The 15,525-nt window shown below is 39.9% G+C and overlaps 1 protein-coding gene across 3 annotated transcripts in view; it reads left to right on the top strand.

Moving 5' to 3' along the window:
• SLC25A36 (solute carrier family 25 member 36) overlaps window positions 1-14,348 on the top strand; it is a 61,045-nt gene extending 46,697 nt beyond the window's left edge. For all 3 annotated transcript variants that reach the window (XM_054039042.1, XM_054039041.1, XM_054039043.1), the window contains exons 5-7: window positions 3,075-3,141; window positions 8,721-9,010; window positions 9,854-14,348. In XM_054039042.1, coding sequence (XP_053895017.1) covers window positions 3,075-3,141; window positions 8,721-9,010; window positions 9,854-10,047 — 551 coding nt within the window. In that variant the 3' untranslated portion in view covers window positions 10,048-14,348. The remainder of the gene's footprint in view (window positions 1-3,074; window positions 3,142-8,720; window positions 9,011-9,853) is intronic.
• Window positions 14,349-15,525: the final 1,177 nt, after the last annotated feature.

The following is a 15,525-nucleotide window of genomic DNA, read 5'->3' as shown; positions in this document are numbered from 1 at the left end:
CTGCTTCTGCCACCTGTGGCTTCTGCTGGAGCTGGGGGTGTAGTGGCTGCGGCTCCTGTCCAGGCTCAGGACCTGGACTGGGAGCTGCCAGCCCCCCCAGACTCCTGCCTGGCTATGGGTGCCTGGGCTTGGAGCTGCTGCCCCCCCAACACCGTGGCTCCTGCTGGGGGTGTAATGACTGAGGTTCCTGCTCAGGGACCTGGTCTGGGGGCTGCCATTCTCCACGGTTCCAGCTGGGACTTGGGGCTTTCACCCTCCGCAGCTCCTGTCCGAGCTCCAGGCTTCCCTGCCCCCCACCCAACCCCTGGTGGCTCCAGATGGGGTTCAGGGTGCCTGGACTCAGGGCTGCTGCCCGCCATGGCTCCTGCCTGGGCTGCCCGAGCTTGGGGCTTCAGCTCCTGCCAGGGCTGTGGCAACCTTTTTCCAATTGTCCAGGGCCCCCTGGGCCCATACATTAATCCACCACTGCCCTGACTGGCAGCTAGGAGCCCCTGGGTGGGGCACTCCCAGCAGCACTGGTTAGATGAGACCTACCTCCACCTTCAGGAGCCTCCTCCAGCTACAGGAAACTCTGATATGAGTATGGCAATCCTGCAACCCCCCTACAACAGCTTTGGGACACCCCCCCACGATTCCCTTTTGAATCAGGACCCCCACGATTACAACACCATGAAATTTCAGATATAAACTGAATTTTAAGACCTTGTAGCCATGAAATTGACATGAACTGTGAATTTGGTAGGGCTCTACACATTCATGTAAATCTCCTATTTTTAGTGCCTATACTTCAGATTAATGGTGGTATAACTAAGAGCAGAATTTGGCCCTGTGTTTTACTGTTTAGTGTTCCTTTTAACTGAAAGTATTTTTCTGGAAAAGAGATCTTTTTTTCCTGAAAGTTCACATGCCCCTCGTCTTATTTCTCCATCTTAAATCAAAATCTTTGGCTTAAAAATGAATTCCTTTCAACCACGACCCATTGTGATGTTCTTGTGGAAGGATTATGATTTAAGGTAGTGAATAAGCAAATTCTGTTAGTGATAATAAATAGTGTTATAGAAATTTAAGAATATATAAAGGGATTGGTTACCCTCCTCTTCTTACATTAGCATGAGGAGTAACTCCAGTGAAATGGGTGAAGTTTCACTTGTGTAAAATTGGTATAAGAGGGACATACTCTTGTAATAAGAGTTGTTTCTAAGGGGATTTTCTTTTTACAGATATTTTACACCGTGCCCTTTTAGGGCCATTCTGACCCATCACTAAAGCTAACTGGGTCTAATTCTCCATTTCCTTCTATATTGTGTAGTTATTTACAGATGTGCAAACTGGGTGTAAAATACTACCATTCTGTTTTGATAACATTTTACACTTCCTGCACAGGTTTAAAGTACTGTGCATACAGCAACCCCAAGGCACTTGCGCTTGTTTAGTTAAACAGAAAATCAAATTCTCCTCATAAAAGTACTCTTATGATCTACGTTTTAGGTGTATGCACTAGTAACTTTCAAAATGCAAGTTAATATGAAGATATTTAATGGGGAGGGCATTGAAGGAGTTTGTTTAAGCACATTGACTTGTAAGTGAGACATTAAATTGTGTTTATTAGTTTTCTACAACTTTGGCACAGCTCTGCAGCTATATCTTTGGAGGTATTTGAATGAACTTAGTAGCTGTTAAGAAGCATAGATAGTTAAGGTTATTTTTGTAGTGTAATTTGAGATCTCAAATTAGGATTTAATAATCTATTTTTAAAAATGTAAAAAACTCCAAAATAAATTTTTAAAACAGTTAAGATCCTTTGGCATTTCTGTTTTTGAGTACTTCAGTCATTTGTGTACAAGTTTTCAGTGTAAACATAGATGGTGATTGAACAGAAGTAACTGGTATGCAAGCAGTTCTGCTTAAATATGTGTAATTGTAAATGATCTTCTTAAACTTATCAAAGCCCTGTTTTGTGTAGCTGAGGTGTGCATCAGAAATGCACTGAACAAGATACTCTTTGACACTTTCCCGGGCCCTTGAGCCCATCTGCTTGCAGGCGGGCAGGAGACTGTATAGTGATATGCAAGTAGTGTGTGTCACTCAGGAAGCACAAAGTATCAAAATTATCTTTTGCTGCTTGGCAAATGTCCAGCTCTTCCCTTGCTCTGTTCCCTCCTGCAGACATGTCACCTGATTAATGGTGCATGTATGGTACTACAAAAGTAAATTTATCCAGAGTTGCATCTGACTCTGCTTGGTTGTGCAGGAGCAAGAGAAGCTCTTCCTTTTTTTTTTTAAAGTGGACAGAAAACAAAATCTTTTAGAATTAGCCCTAATGCAAACCCAAATAGTTGCTGTCTGACTAGTTAGTAGATATGCAATCCATTTTTTTTAAAACAATTTTAACGTTTGTATGCTTGTACAAGTATTCCTGGGGCCAACCAACAATCCTTGTTTTTGAATTCTAAATAAAACATTGGACTATTAATAAACTCTCCAATTTAAGTATTTGTTATAGTTCAATATTAAAATGTCTTTAATATACAGTAATTCTGTGCCTTTTAGCTGCATCGTAGTAGACATTCAGTTTGCATGCTTTTAAACTCAGATTGTATTTCAGGTAGTAAATTAAATCTGCAGAGAATGTTTTTATACTATTTCAATTCACTTCAGTTACATTTGCAATGTGTTTTTATTAAAACGTTTCCAAATTAATTGACTAATATCAGTTTAGCTAGCTAGTCTTGCTGTTCAAAGGTGTCAAAAAGGGATGTGTATAAATAGATTGGCAGAGAAATATGTACAATTGGGAAATTTTTTTATATGGAGAACTTTTTTGCTAAGAATTGAACGTATGAAATGTCAGTGTAAAATAAAAAAAGCGGGGAGGAGTTTATTGGCTCTGTGCACTTGTAAAAGTAATAAAATATCAGTAGAGGCCTACAATAGAAACATTTTTAAAAATCAGTATAGTCTGAGTTTTTTTTTTTTCTCATGGACTGTACCTTATTGTGTACATTTAACTTTTAACTAAGTTTGTGTTTTTCACGACATTATCAAACCTAATTTTCTTTTAAATATTTGTTTAGGTTTTACTGCAATCACAGCGACCAATCCTATTTGGCTAATAAAGACGCGATTACAGCTCGATGCAAGGTAAAGAACCCTTTTCGTACTAGGATTGCTTACCAATTTTATTGTCTAATAATTGAAATAGAAGGATGCTATAAAATTGATTCTCTCCTCTAAACTGAGAGTGGTTTTTCTAGTCAGGATTTCAGTTGGTAAGGCCACACGTTAACCTGATTCTGAGATGCACACTGTCCTTTTCCCAGTAGTTTAATTGGATGGTGGTATGATGTTGCCTGGAGGTACTACAGTATTCTAGTGGCTAGCACTCTTTGACCATTTCCAAAACTAACAATGCTTTAAACAATCTCAATCTCATTAATGAAACGTTTGCTTACTTAATTGAATCCCTGAATCAGGTAGTTTTGTATTCTTTTTATTAATCTTCTGTATCGTGAGCTTGCTTATAAAAGGGAAAAATTGGTTTCACTGATCCAGAAGCGGTTCTATAGCAGACTGCTCAATCGAAATTGGCTGGATTCTGGTTTATATCATAAATAGATACTGTGATAAAGGATGGCTTATTTTATATTATTTAGTTAGGCTGGAAAATAACACGCATCTCTTTCCTGACCCATATCCACTTAGAACATCTGGGAGAGACTTGGCTTGATCTGATATGACATTCTCTCTCCAGCCACTTTGACTTGTTTACAATCCCTCCTTTTTCTATAAACTTCACACCACTATCATGCCCTTCTTTCCATACCCTCATGCAAACACATTCAACAAACTGCTCCGCAGAGTAGCAAAGAACACCAAATATAGTTGGTTTTCACTTGTAGCACAGGAGAGTAAGGAGAGCATAGAAATGAATGAATCATTCATCCTTTTCTTTCTGATATAGTTTACTGGTAAAGCACCTAAAATACTTAGGAAACCTAATAAATGGACTTAGACTCCTAAGGGACATAGGCACTCTGCTTCCTTCCCCTGGCCTGAAGAAGAGCTCTTTGTGGCTTGAAAGCTTGTTCCTTCCACCAACAGAAATTGGTCCAATAAAAAATATTACCTCACCTACTTTGTCTCTCTCCTAGGCACTTACAAACATTTTACCCGGTATCTTTATCTTTCTTTGAATTGGAAATGTAAGAAACATTAATGTTATCACTCTTTGCGAGAAGGATCAGTGCAGTAACAAAGTACAAGACCTAGAGTAAATATCAGCACAAGTCCACGAAGTTGCCTGCAGCAGCCAACTTCAAATAAAAGCAAAATCTGTAAGATCAAATCAACTTTGGTCCTCTGTTTCTATAGAAGTCTCTTCACATTAAAATTGTAGAATAGTTGGATTATGGTGGATGGTGCTTTGGGTAGATGTATTTTAATCCCCTTTACCTCTTGTGGCTGAGGTTCCAAATTTATCTACTCTCATATTTGAAAACTTGTTTAGTGCCTTTATTCTAGTATCAATGTGGCATTTTAGTCCCAAACCTATCACTAAAATGCCAAGTGAATTGCTTGGTTTTGCTCAGATGTACAATGTATAGGACATTGGTGTACCTGTATGGGACTCTTGTGTTTACATGGGGAAAGGGATGCTAAAAGGGGTGCAACTTAAATGTGACTTATTCTTTGACAGTCACAGTATTTAAGCAGGTGCCTTAATGTTTTGTCCTTCCCCTTACATTTCCAATCATTACAATCCAGTGATTATTTCAGGCAGAGAATACAACCCTTCAAATCAGTGGCTGCTATGATGGGCCTGATAATGCTTCCACTGAAGTCAATGATAAAACTCCCATTGATTTCAGTCGGAGCAAGAGTTGACTCAGTGTTTGCGGTGCACAAAAGGAAATTGTTCTGGTCTTCCAAGGTGATATTGCAGAGTAGATACATAGAGTAAAATACGCTATCCACATTTATGCACTTGTGCATCTTGCACATTGAAAGGACAATTTCTTCTTCAAGTATTTGTCTGTGTGGATCTCCACTTCAGGTGCGTATGTACATCATGCATGTGGGATCAGAATCTTTAAATGACAGTGTCCCTTGGGACCATGTCTGTACCATTCATGTCCTTATCTCCGTCCTCCCTCCATCCCTATCCAACGGTATAAAAGCAGAGCAGACACAACCACCCCTAGTTTCACTTATTGTCTGTGGCAGCAGGGTGGAATCAGCGGTGTCCACCACCTCACTATAGCATTTCCCTAGCTTAGCTCAGCCAGGGTTCGATTCCCTACTGTATATTCTCTCCCTTTTTGTTTCTATTTACTCAAAAACCCACCCCCAAACCCTTTTACAACTTTGACTTGGCACACTGTGCCACTGCCACACGTAATGGCAGGTCCAAAACCATTGGGCTGTAAGTTCTGCCTGTATTTTGATAGTCTAATTCCCCTCATTTCCCTGCTCCCTGCAGTTTGAAGACAGTTCATCCCCTTCAGCCAGTGATATACATTTTAAACCACTGGCTTCCTCACAATGGCCTAATCAGCCATGTATACCACATTCGCCGTATTGGGCATACTGAGGCCTGCTGTCCAGAACTTCCAGTACTAGATATCTCTCTTGCTCATCATGCAAATGCAGATATTCTCATTCTCCTTCCACATCAACTTTAAAGACCTTCTGTAGAACTGGAAAGACAAAGCACAAGAGGAAGAGGCAGCTCTGGATCAATAGCATACATCTTCTCCCAGAGACCCCCTCATCGTTGTCTCCTGAGGAGGCGTTCTCATTAGCCCCGGTGATGACTTTCAAATCTTTCAGGAAATGCTCTTGTATAGCTGAAATTCAGGCACCAGTAATCGAAGAAAAGGCCCATAAGCTGCTCGATGTCTTGTACTCCACTTGTCCAAGCGGGTTAGCAATTTCCGTAAACGAGGGCACCCTAGAATCAATTAAAAGTCTGTAGTAGAACCCTGTTACCCTTGCCCATATAGCAAAGAGAATGGAGAAAATATATGTTTCCCGAAAGGAGTTTCAAATAATTCTGTACTCTTTTGGTACAAGAGAGAGCTAGCAGCTAGATCCTGTCAGAGCAATTCACAAGGGTAAAGATCCCCAAAAGATCAGTTTCTTTGGTAGGAAAGCCTATTCTTTTGCCTCTGTTCAATAACTGTATAACAAATTACCCAGAGTTATCCCTGAAGTAGGAATCCTGAGGTGGGACAAGGTATCTCCCTTTCTCAACAAACTCCTTCAAGGGAGAGTTAAAATCCATAATCAGAGGGACAACTAGTAGTGAAAACTGCTCTTCAGGCAGTCAGATGCTTCAGATGGGATACTGCAGCTTGGTCCATGGCCTCTGCAATAACAACGTGAAGGGTGTCGTGGCTGCAAGCCTCAGGTATTCCAAGGAAGGTACAGAATATGATTGAGAATTTCCCTTTGCTTTGTTCAGCACTTTGACTGAACACACATTGCATTCACTAAAAGCTTCCAGGGCTGTGTTAACATCAATGGGGATCTATACCTCAGCCTCAGACCACCTAGCTACACCCAGCAGTGACCTATGGATTACCCTCCGAGATTCTCCTGTAGGAAATCACCACCTTCTACAGGTGCCAGCCCTTCTGCACATCTAGGCAGCAGATTAGATAAAGGTTCAGAGTCACAACCAAACCAGACTGAGCTGTCCCTGAAACTGTCTTTGGATGTTCTGTTCTCTCTTTTATCTGGACATCACCAGGGCCCTATTACATTATCTGGATAAAATGAGAACTTTTAAAGTATCTCTGCGCTGCAACTGGGAATGTGCCTCCCCGCGTGAGTAGACAGACTTACACCAGTTTCGCTTGATCCTGCACTGAATAGTCTCTATGGTGACGGAGAGCTGGGTTAGGGCTGGCAACTTTCTAATCGCAGAAAACTGAACACCCTTGCCCCGCCCCTTCCCCAAGGCCCCACCCTGCTCACTCCATTCTCCCCTCACTCACTCATTTTCACCAGGCTAGGACAGGGAATTGGGGTGTGTTGTGGGGGGGGGGGAGCTGGGGATGAGGGGCTTGGGGTGCAGGAGGGGGCTCTGGGCTGGAAGGTGGGGCCACGGGGTTCGGAAGGTGGGAGGGGGCTCCAGGATGGTGCAGGGGTTTGAGGAGTGGAAGGGGGCATGGGCTCTGGGCTGAGGGTGCAGGTTCCAGGGTGGGGCCAGGGATGAGGGATTTGGGTTGCAGGAGGGGTTCTAGGCTTGGGCCGAGGTGTGTCCAAGCTGGGGTGGCTAGACCAAGCTGCCACCCATGCTGCAATGTCCACACTGATATTTTTAGTCTGTCTGCCCAGGCTGGGATGCTGGCTCCTTGCTTTAGTGTAGCTGTACACTTAGACAATGCCCTCACCTCTTTATGACATTAAGCCAGGTAGTTCAAAGACAAGCCTATCTAAATGGATTACACCGTGTATTTCTGTCTGACACCAAATGGCAGGAGGACATCAAGACTAACATCAAGACTCACTCCACTAAAGCCCAGGCTGCAGCCTCTATATGTTTCAGAAATATCCCTGCATCTGAAACATGCAAAGCAGCCACCTGGAGTAATCCTCTTGTTTTTATTAAACATCATTGACCTGGCCTCCAGATCAGAAGCAAAATTTGGGTCATCAGTTTTACATTAAGTCTTTAGCTAGTGGCAGTTAAATTCAACCTTGCATGTGGGCCCTGCTTGCTAGCCTCCTGAAGTGGGGATCCACACAGACAAAACCTCTGGAAGAATCACAGTTACTGTAAGGTAAGGAACTGTTCTATATAGGCCAGAGTTCATATGCCTTAATTCAGAAAGGCGTCGGGACAACATAAAACAAAATATAGTCCCAAATGTCTCTAGCAGTAGTTAAAAGGCAATGTCCTGCATTATTTTGTATAATTTACTCAATCCTACAAGAGACCTCTGGTGGCAGAATCTATTTAAGTGATGCAGGTAGCCAGTGAATTGTGGATTCATACTCATTCTGTATAACTCCATATTAATTGTGAAACATAGCAAGTGGGAACAAGTTTATTAAATTAATTCATTATTAACTGATCCATGTGGTATATACACATGCACACTGTTTTATTTTCTAATATAAATGATCAGCTGAACTTACATTTGCAAGTTGGGGATGTTGAGGACTAAAACTTTTTTGTCCTACAAGTACAAAATCTGCTCGACCCAATGTGCACAATTATTTGACCTCAGTTGTGGCTTAGTGGGATCAGTTTATATAATGAACTACTGTTTAGTGGTTTGTTTGCTCCCTTTGAACATTAAGCTATTGTCCTGTAATAAGTAACATACTGTAGGCAACTGGGGCTTTCAGTTCCTTAGTCTTAACTTTCTAATGGTCACGCATTTATATATCTTGATTGTCTCTGGTTTAGACTGATTTTCGAACCTTGAAGGTGAGGAGGGCTGGAGACTTGTCTGAGACTCCACAATCATTTGTGTTCAGTACATCCTTTGGCCCTGATTCAGCAGAGTACTTAAGCATGTGTAATACTGAAGTCAATGAAACAAGTTGTGTTCTGAAATTGTGCATGTTCTTAAAACACTTTTGAATTGGAACATCTTTGCATTGATTTGCCAGCTATTTCCAAAGCACTCGTGTTTATAGCAAAACATTGTGTAATTAATCATTTAAAATGATTATTGTGAACCAGTTCAATGTTCCTTCTCTTTCAGGAATCGTGGAGAAAAGCGAATGAGTGCGTTCGAATGTGTCCGAAAAGTCTATCATTCAGATGGAATTAAAGGCTTTTACAGAGGAATGTCGGCCTCCTACGCAGGCATATCTGAAACTGTTATTCATTTTGTTATTTACGAGAGTATTAAGCGAAAACTACTGGAATTTAAGACTGCTTCTAGCATGGACAGTGAGGATGAATCTGTAAAAGAAGCTTCAGACTTTGTTGGAATGATGATGGCTGCTGCCACTTCCAAAACCTGTGCCACATCTATAGCATATCCACATGGTAAGGGCAAGCGTGTTCCTTAAGAGCCTGAGCCAAAGCCCAAAGAAGTCAGCAGGAGCCTTTTGATTGATTTCTATCATTCTCTGGATCAGGTCCCAGTAAAGGAATACTTTGTTTTAGCTACACTTCTGTCTATTGTTCGATTTAGAAAATTGGCATGGCCAATTTCTGATTCAGCAAGTCAACCAGAGGCTACAGTATTTCTAAACAGATATTTAGTCTGACCCCTTTGAGCAATAACATTAATGTATACCAGGGAACTGCTGTAATCCAGTCCATTCAGGTTCAGGGACATATGGCTTCATTTGGACCCCTATATTATGCTCATTATTTGTGTAAGTTTCAAGTAAGTAACCAACCGAGCTCTTGCTTTTCCTTTTTAATGTTTAGGGAGATATGTCAGCAAGATCTCCTCCAATCTTTCACAGTGCTGTTCTTTTGCTCAGTTTTCCCCAGTAATGCTGCTTACTGTGTCTCAATCTAGCAAAGTACTTAAGAATATGCTTAATTTTAAGGTGAAACAAGTGTGATTACTCACATGCTTAAGTGGTTTGTTGGACCTGGGCCACTCAAAGCACCATCACTTCACCTCATTAACTGGGCATCTGGAAATAGCTAAACTTTTAGGTTATTTTGCTCTTGTAAGGACATGGCTTGTCTTTTTCTTCCAGATTCCCAGCCCCAGTAATTGCCATGTTGGCTTTTTTACCGACTATCTAAAGAGTGTTCGATGTTGAGGGTTTTATGCTTGTTTAGTCTGTCGGCTAAATTGATTAATTTGTTTTCATTACATTTTTTGGAATGTGATGACCAAAATAACCAAGTGTTACTTTCTTTACACAGAGGTGGTACGAACAAGACTACGTGAAGAGGGAACAAAATACAGAGCTTTCTTCCAGACACTATCTTTGCTTGTGCGAGAAGAAGGGTATGGATCCCTCTACCGTGGTCTAACTACACATCTGGTCAGACAGATTCCAAACACAGCTATAATGATGTCAACCTATGAAGTGGTAGTCTACTTACTGAATGGATAGCAAAGTTATAAGGCTATCTCTAGGAAGATGGAAGACCAAAAGATTGCAGTGGACCACCAAATATCAATGCTAACGTGGTGGGCAGAAGAAAATTATCTATCAGGAACAGGCAGCTATGGACGAAATAGAAGATTGATTATAGGCAACCATGAGCAATTTGCTGCCTTATTGTATGATTCTTTTGTGACCATGTGACAAAGGAGCTGCCCCCCAGGGGAATGCCTTTAAACACATCTTACTTCAAAATTGCTATTTTCTCTCCATGTGTTAATTTACATGATGCAAAACCATGAGCTTCAGTGATTTGGAAGGAGGGGGTTATATATTGTATTCTATTGCAAGGGATAGCCTTGTTCCGCTCATAATGTTTGGTCTTCAATACATTTTGTTTCAATGTACAATAACCTATTAGGGTGAGGAGGATGAAAGCATAGATTCATAACTTTGTATGTCTGAAACTTCTATTCAACTCCATCTGAAGTCTCAAATGATGAGACTGAGGTAGTAGTTGCAGCATGCAACTCCCGTGTTACTATCTCAAGGAATGTGGCACAGGGACCTAAAATAGAATGTACTTCAATCTCACCTTTTGTAGCGACAGAACAGTTCAAAGTTGTGTGAGAAGCTCTCATTGCTTAACTCTGCAGGATACCGGTCTCTTAGCAGGACTGAAAATCCAAGCATGCCAATACTGAGTCCTCTTGCTTTCATTATCGTAGATCTCTGCTCCCTTTTAGAATCTAAGGAAGACCATAAGATGTACTGTTACAACAGATCATGGAGTCTCCTCACCTGATCTGTAATGTGACCCACACTACTAACACTGGAATTGCAGAACTGTCTTTAAGGAGTCTTAATGAAGTGTTAAATTCTAACAAGTGAACCTGCTTTACATGATGCAGGATATATAATGTTCAATCAAACACAGCTTTATGCAAGCTAGTTACTAGAGTACCAACACTTCTCCTGGATTAAAGGAGGAGGGCACATACTTCACCATGTGTAAAGCTATAGGAAAGCACATAGATAAATTCCTGTGTAGTAACAAGTTGGGAGTTGCTGTAGATCATTTTCAGTGAAACCCCAGCCACTTGCAGAGTGATGGAGAAGATGGTAATTGAGAATATTTTGTTTAAACATTCCCCTTTAAAAGTTGCTTATCCCTTGTTTTTCAACCTAAAGCTGGGTGCAAAACTGCAGATAACCGTATAACTCTGTCCTTTCAGTTATCTGAATATTCAGGCATTGGTTTTAATTGATATTTTGTAATACTAGTAACAGAATAATGCATTATGTTTGACAGCATATCTTAGGCTAGTTCGGTTACTTGTTCTGCCGTAACTTACCAAGTTTTCCAGATCCAGAGTATGAGAAATAAGTTTCAGATTCTACATAGCTTTTCAAACTCACACATAGACCTTGAATACTTCCAGGATTAAATCTGCTGCCCTTCGGAGGAGATGTTCACAGTGATTTTTGCGGCAGTAGCTTTCTATCTTAAATGCCACTACACTGGTATAACAAAGCAGTGCAATTAACTCCTCCGGTGTGGTACTTCAGTAAACATTAAACTGTGTGTTTGTGTGCAATGGCTTTATCTTACAAATGACTCCTTATGCACTTTGTGGCCTTTTTTGGCTTGTGATTTTTCTCCCGTTTAAGATTTTCGATATTGGTCATGTGCAGTTAGAAACAGTGTTCAGTGCACAGAGATTCTTTTGAAGCTAAGTGTATGGTTTGATTTCCAAACACCTGTGCAGAAAAAGACATTGTTTGCAGTAGATCGCTAGGATCGATGTTCAGATATTTTTGGAGACTTTTATACATAAAAGTTTGATGCATACTGAACAACCAGTTTGTCTTGTTTTATTTTCCTTTGAGCATTGTAGTGTCCATCATACTACGGCAGAAATCTTTTAATATAGACTTGCAAGCCTTGGTGTTAGTAATACTCCGTAATAACTGCCTCTCCTTTTAAGGGCCACCGTAGAGCACAAAGCACCACTGCTATGCCCATTCAGCAGGGGCTTGGCTGCATTGATGTGCTTTCCGTAGAAACTGAGTATTCTTACCTGTTTTTTAATACTAGAAGTATTCTCAGTATAGCCTGTGTTGCGCACATTTAGACTAACCTTGGCAATCTTTGTATTCTTATTAGTACAAGGAGATTATTTTAAAAAAAACCTCAGTTCAGAGGTTTTCCCAGTGACCTCGCTGGGAAATCTGTTAATGCTGTATTACTCACAACTAGCCTTCCTGCTTCAAAACATTAGTGGCCAGACTTCTCAGATCTTGCTGCTGGCACCAGCATTTAACTAACAGCAAAAGTTTAAGCGCAGTAATGTGAAAGCCAAAAGTGGTTATAAAGTAAAAGTTATGTTACAATAGCTAATTATGGGGAATGAGTTACATTGAAAACATATTTCTCTTCAGGAGATATCCAGGCAATTCAGCTATCGCTGAATTTTAGATTTAGCAAGCACACAGGCCCAAATTCATCCCTGGAGTTAATGGATATAATTCCCACAGTTTCGATGGGAATTGTACCTGCGTATTCCAGGGATAAATTTGGCTCACTAGATCCGGTCTGCTTTCAGTGCACATGCATCACTTCCGTTACCCTACGAGGTTGTGCGTGCATGCCTCTAGAAAGTTCTGTCTTTTGTGCTTTACACTCCTTGTCATCGGCTGAAGAGAGACAATCAACCTCTTGTTCCAATTCTTCATGGAGTTTTAATCCTTCAAAGACAAAACCTTTTAAATTTCTTCAGGGGTGAACTTTTTCTGTAACAAAGAAACAATTAAACCAAATTGTGTGTTTTGTTTGTTTATAAAGCTACCACAGTATACAAAGATACCTCTGAATTATTTCCCAAAGATATTGAAATTCTTTACATAGTTTTCTTGGTATCTATTTTGAAAGCATACAGAGGCAAACAGAAGATGCATCATTCAATAATACCATTTATTACAAAGTTGAAAGAGGAGTGTACTTTGATGTTTTGGGTCATCATCTCTTACTTGATTCTTTTAATGTAGTTTACATTAAGTTATACCACCATGATTTCTATCTAACAGAGTTTAAATCTAAGTTTTATGGAAAGGGTAACATTTGAGAATGACTTTACATATCCATCTAATTTATATATAAACCAACATCCATTCTTATTTAAATATGATATATTTTATTTGACTTTACTCAACAGCTGGTTAAGAGTCAAGGAACGTTGTATAATACCGCAGATGTCCACTTTAGCCAGAAGGTGGCACTATAGTGTGATATGCTCACAGCAGAAGTGGATCCATGTTCCACTTAAACTTGTATCTGGTCTTAAACAATTCTCAGTCTTTCTACAGTATACTATATAACAAGAATATTTATAAAATAATGGCTTATCACTGTATGTTTTTGTGGCTGGAACTTGGAAAGCCATGACAGAAAGTCTTCAATGGATAGGTCTGTATTTTATATCCCTCTCCATCAATATCCTGGATTTAGAAATCCTAATGTGCAATGTGAAATGTTACAAAGCAAGGTGAGTTTTGGTGTACCAACTGGAAAGTTCTTCCTAACCTTAAACTGACTGCAAGATCTGTTGTTTATTTTTCCCTAATCTTTGATTTGTTAGCATACGTTGTTCTTTGTAGGATCACACTAGTGATTTATGATGGGTTTTTATTTTTCTTTATAACGAATGACTGAAACATCAGCCTATCCATAGGTCTCTTGACATTGTACCTATATAGTTCTCCGATTACATGAGACACTCCACATATTTACTCTTTATTCAAAGACATTCAAGAATGACAGTTTGTGCTTTATTGCTATTTTTATTTTTGCCTCCTGATAGTCACATTTGAAACATTCCTTAGATTGTAGCATTTAAAAAAAATTACTTGCAGAGAATTCAGATTGGAGACACTTTAAAAAATATTGCTTCCTAAGTGTGTTTTATTCTAGAAACAAGCAAAATACTGAAGTGTGCTAGTAAAATTTCCATTTTTTTGTAATACAGTTCTCACTCTGTAAAAACTGAAGTCATGTTTTCAATTGCTCTATTTAAGAGAGTCTGCAAACCCTGCATATGTGAACATAATTATGCCATAGGAGTTGTAGCTAAACACTCACAAATGACCATCTGAGAATCTTTTAACGTTCATGTGAGGTTTGCTATTATTCTTGCAGACATGTAGTTGGCTGTAAACTATGTGCGTTTACTCTGTATTTATATTATATGGCTAACTTTTTTTGTTTGGACTATTTTAAACTTAAAAAATAAAATGATGTGCTTATATTCAAAGATGGCTGTCTGTGGTGTTGGACCAAGATTTAAAATAAATAAATAAAATCTGAGACTTGATACCTAGCTGAAGAACTCAGGTTAAAAATAAGAGACTAGCTGGGAAATCCCCATGAATCATTTCATTGTGTCAGTATAAATATAGTTGAAAGCTACAATGCATTTAAATTGTGATCTCTCTGAAAATGTCTTGGTTCTGCCTAGTTACTGCTAAGTGGGGCTTTTGGATGAGATTTAGATAAGACCCGAGCTCTTGTCTAATCTACATGGACATTAAAGTTCTTTATAGCACTTTTTGAAGAGCAATCATTTGACCTGGAATCCTTGGTCAACATTTCCTCATCCTCCACTGTTTTGCAGCATGCTGGCTGTCCATTTAGACAGTTTTCCATACCACACATGGCTGCAATTCACTGGTGCAATGTGTGCCATCTATAGTATATAAAACTATCTGAGATCCTAAAAGATAATATGTACTATAAGAGAGTGCTCTAGCAATATAAGCTATCATCTATCTAGTGGATAGCTTATGCACAGCAATGCTACAATACAGCCCTCTACAATTCTATAACATAGAACATTACAAAAGCTTAGAACTAATAGAAATGTAAAGGCCATAATTTACTTGGTACATAAAATATTTTCTATCTGAGTCTGTAACTTGACTCCTGCAGCAAGTGTGTAGTTACAAAACCTGATGGTGCAAATCTCTCTTGCTTAGTCCATCACATTAACCCAGCACAACATATTTAGTGCCAGGTTGTGTCCAGATGCTTCCTAGCTTCATGGGATAGGAAGGGTCACCCATTATGAAGCACGGTAACTGCTCCCTACACATGACCCTTGGAGTGCAAGACAGCCCAAAAGAGGCGAAGAAGATTGTGTGGGTTTGGCTCTTTACCCCTATGCTCCAGCCAACTCTGTCAGAGACTATGTTGTATTCCCTGAAGAGTTGTAGAAGTGAGTGTACTTCCTCTTCAGAGTTCATTTTGGGGCTTTTCACCACTGCCAATGTGGAGTGATACTTAATTGGCTTGACTGAGCCTTTTAACACCCCCCTACCCCATGTATACCAAAAACTTGTAATAAGGCTGACAGCACATTTAAAATAAACTGTTCGATGGTATATTAGTGTTTATTGGTAACAGGGCTCTATACTGCCCTCTGCTACGCTGTT

This window comes from Malaclemys terrapin, chromosome 9, assembly GCF_027887155.1.
Source record: "Malaclemys terrapin pileata isolate rMalTer1 chromosome 9, rMalTer1.hap1, whole genome shotgun sequence".
Taxonomy (NCBI): domain Eukaryota; kingdom Metazoa; phylum Chordata; order Testudines; family Emydidae; genus Malaclemys; species Malaclemys terrapin.
The sequence above is the reverse complement of the archived record's forward strand: the minus strand, read 5'-3'. Positions and strand labels throughout refer to the sequence as shown.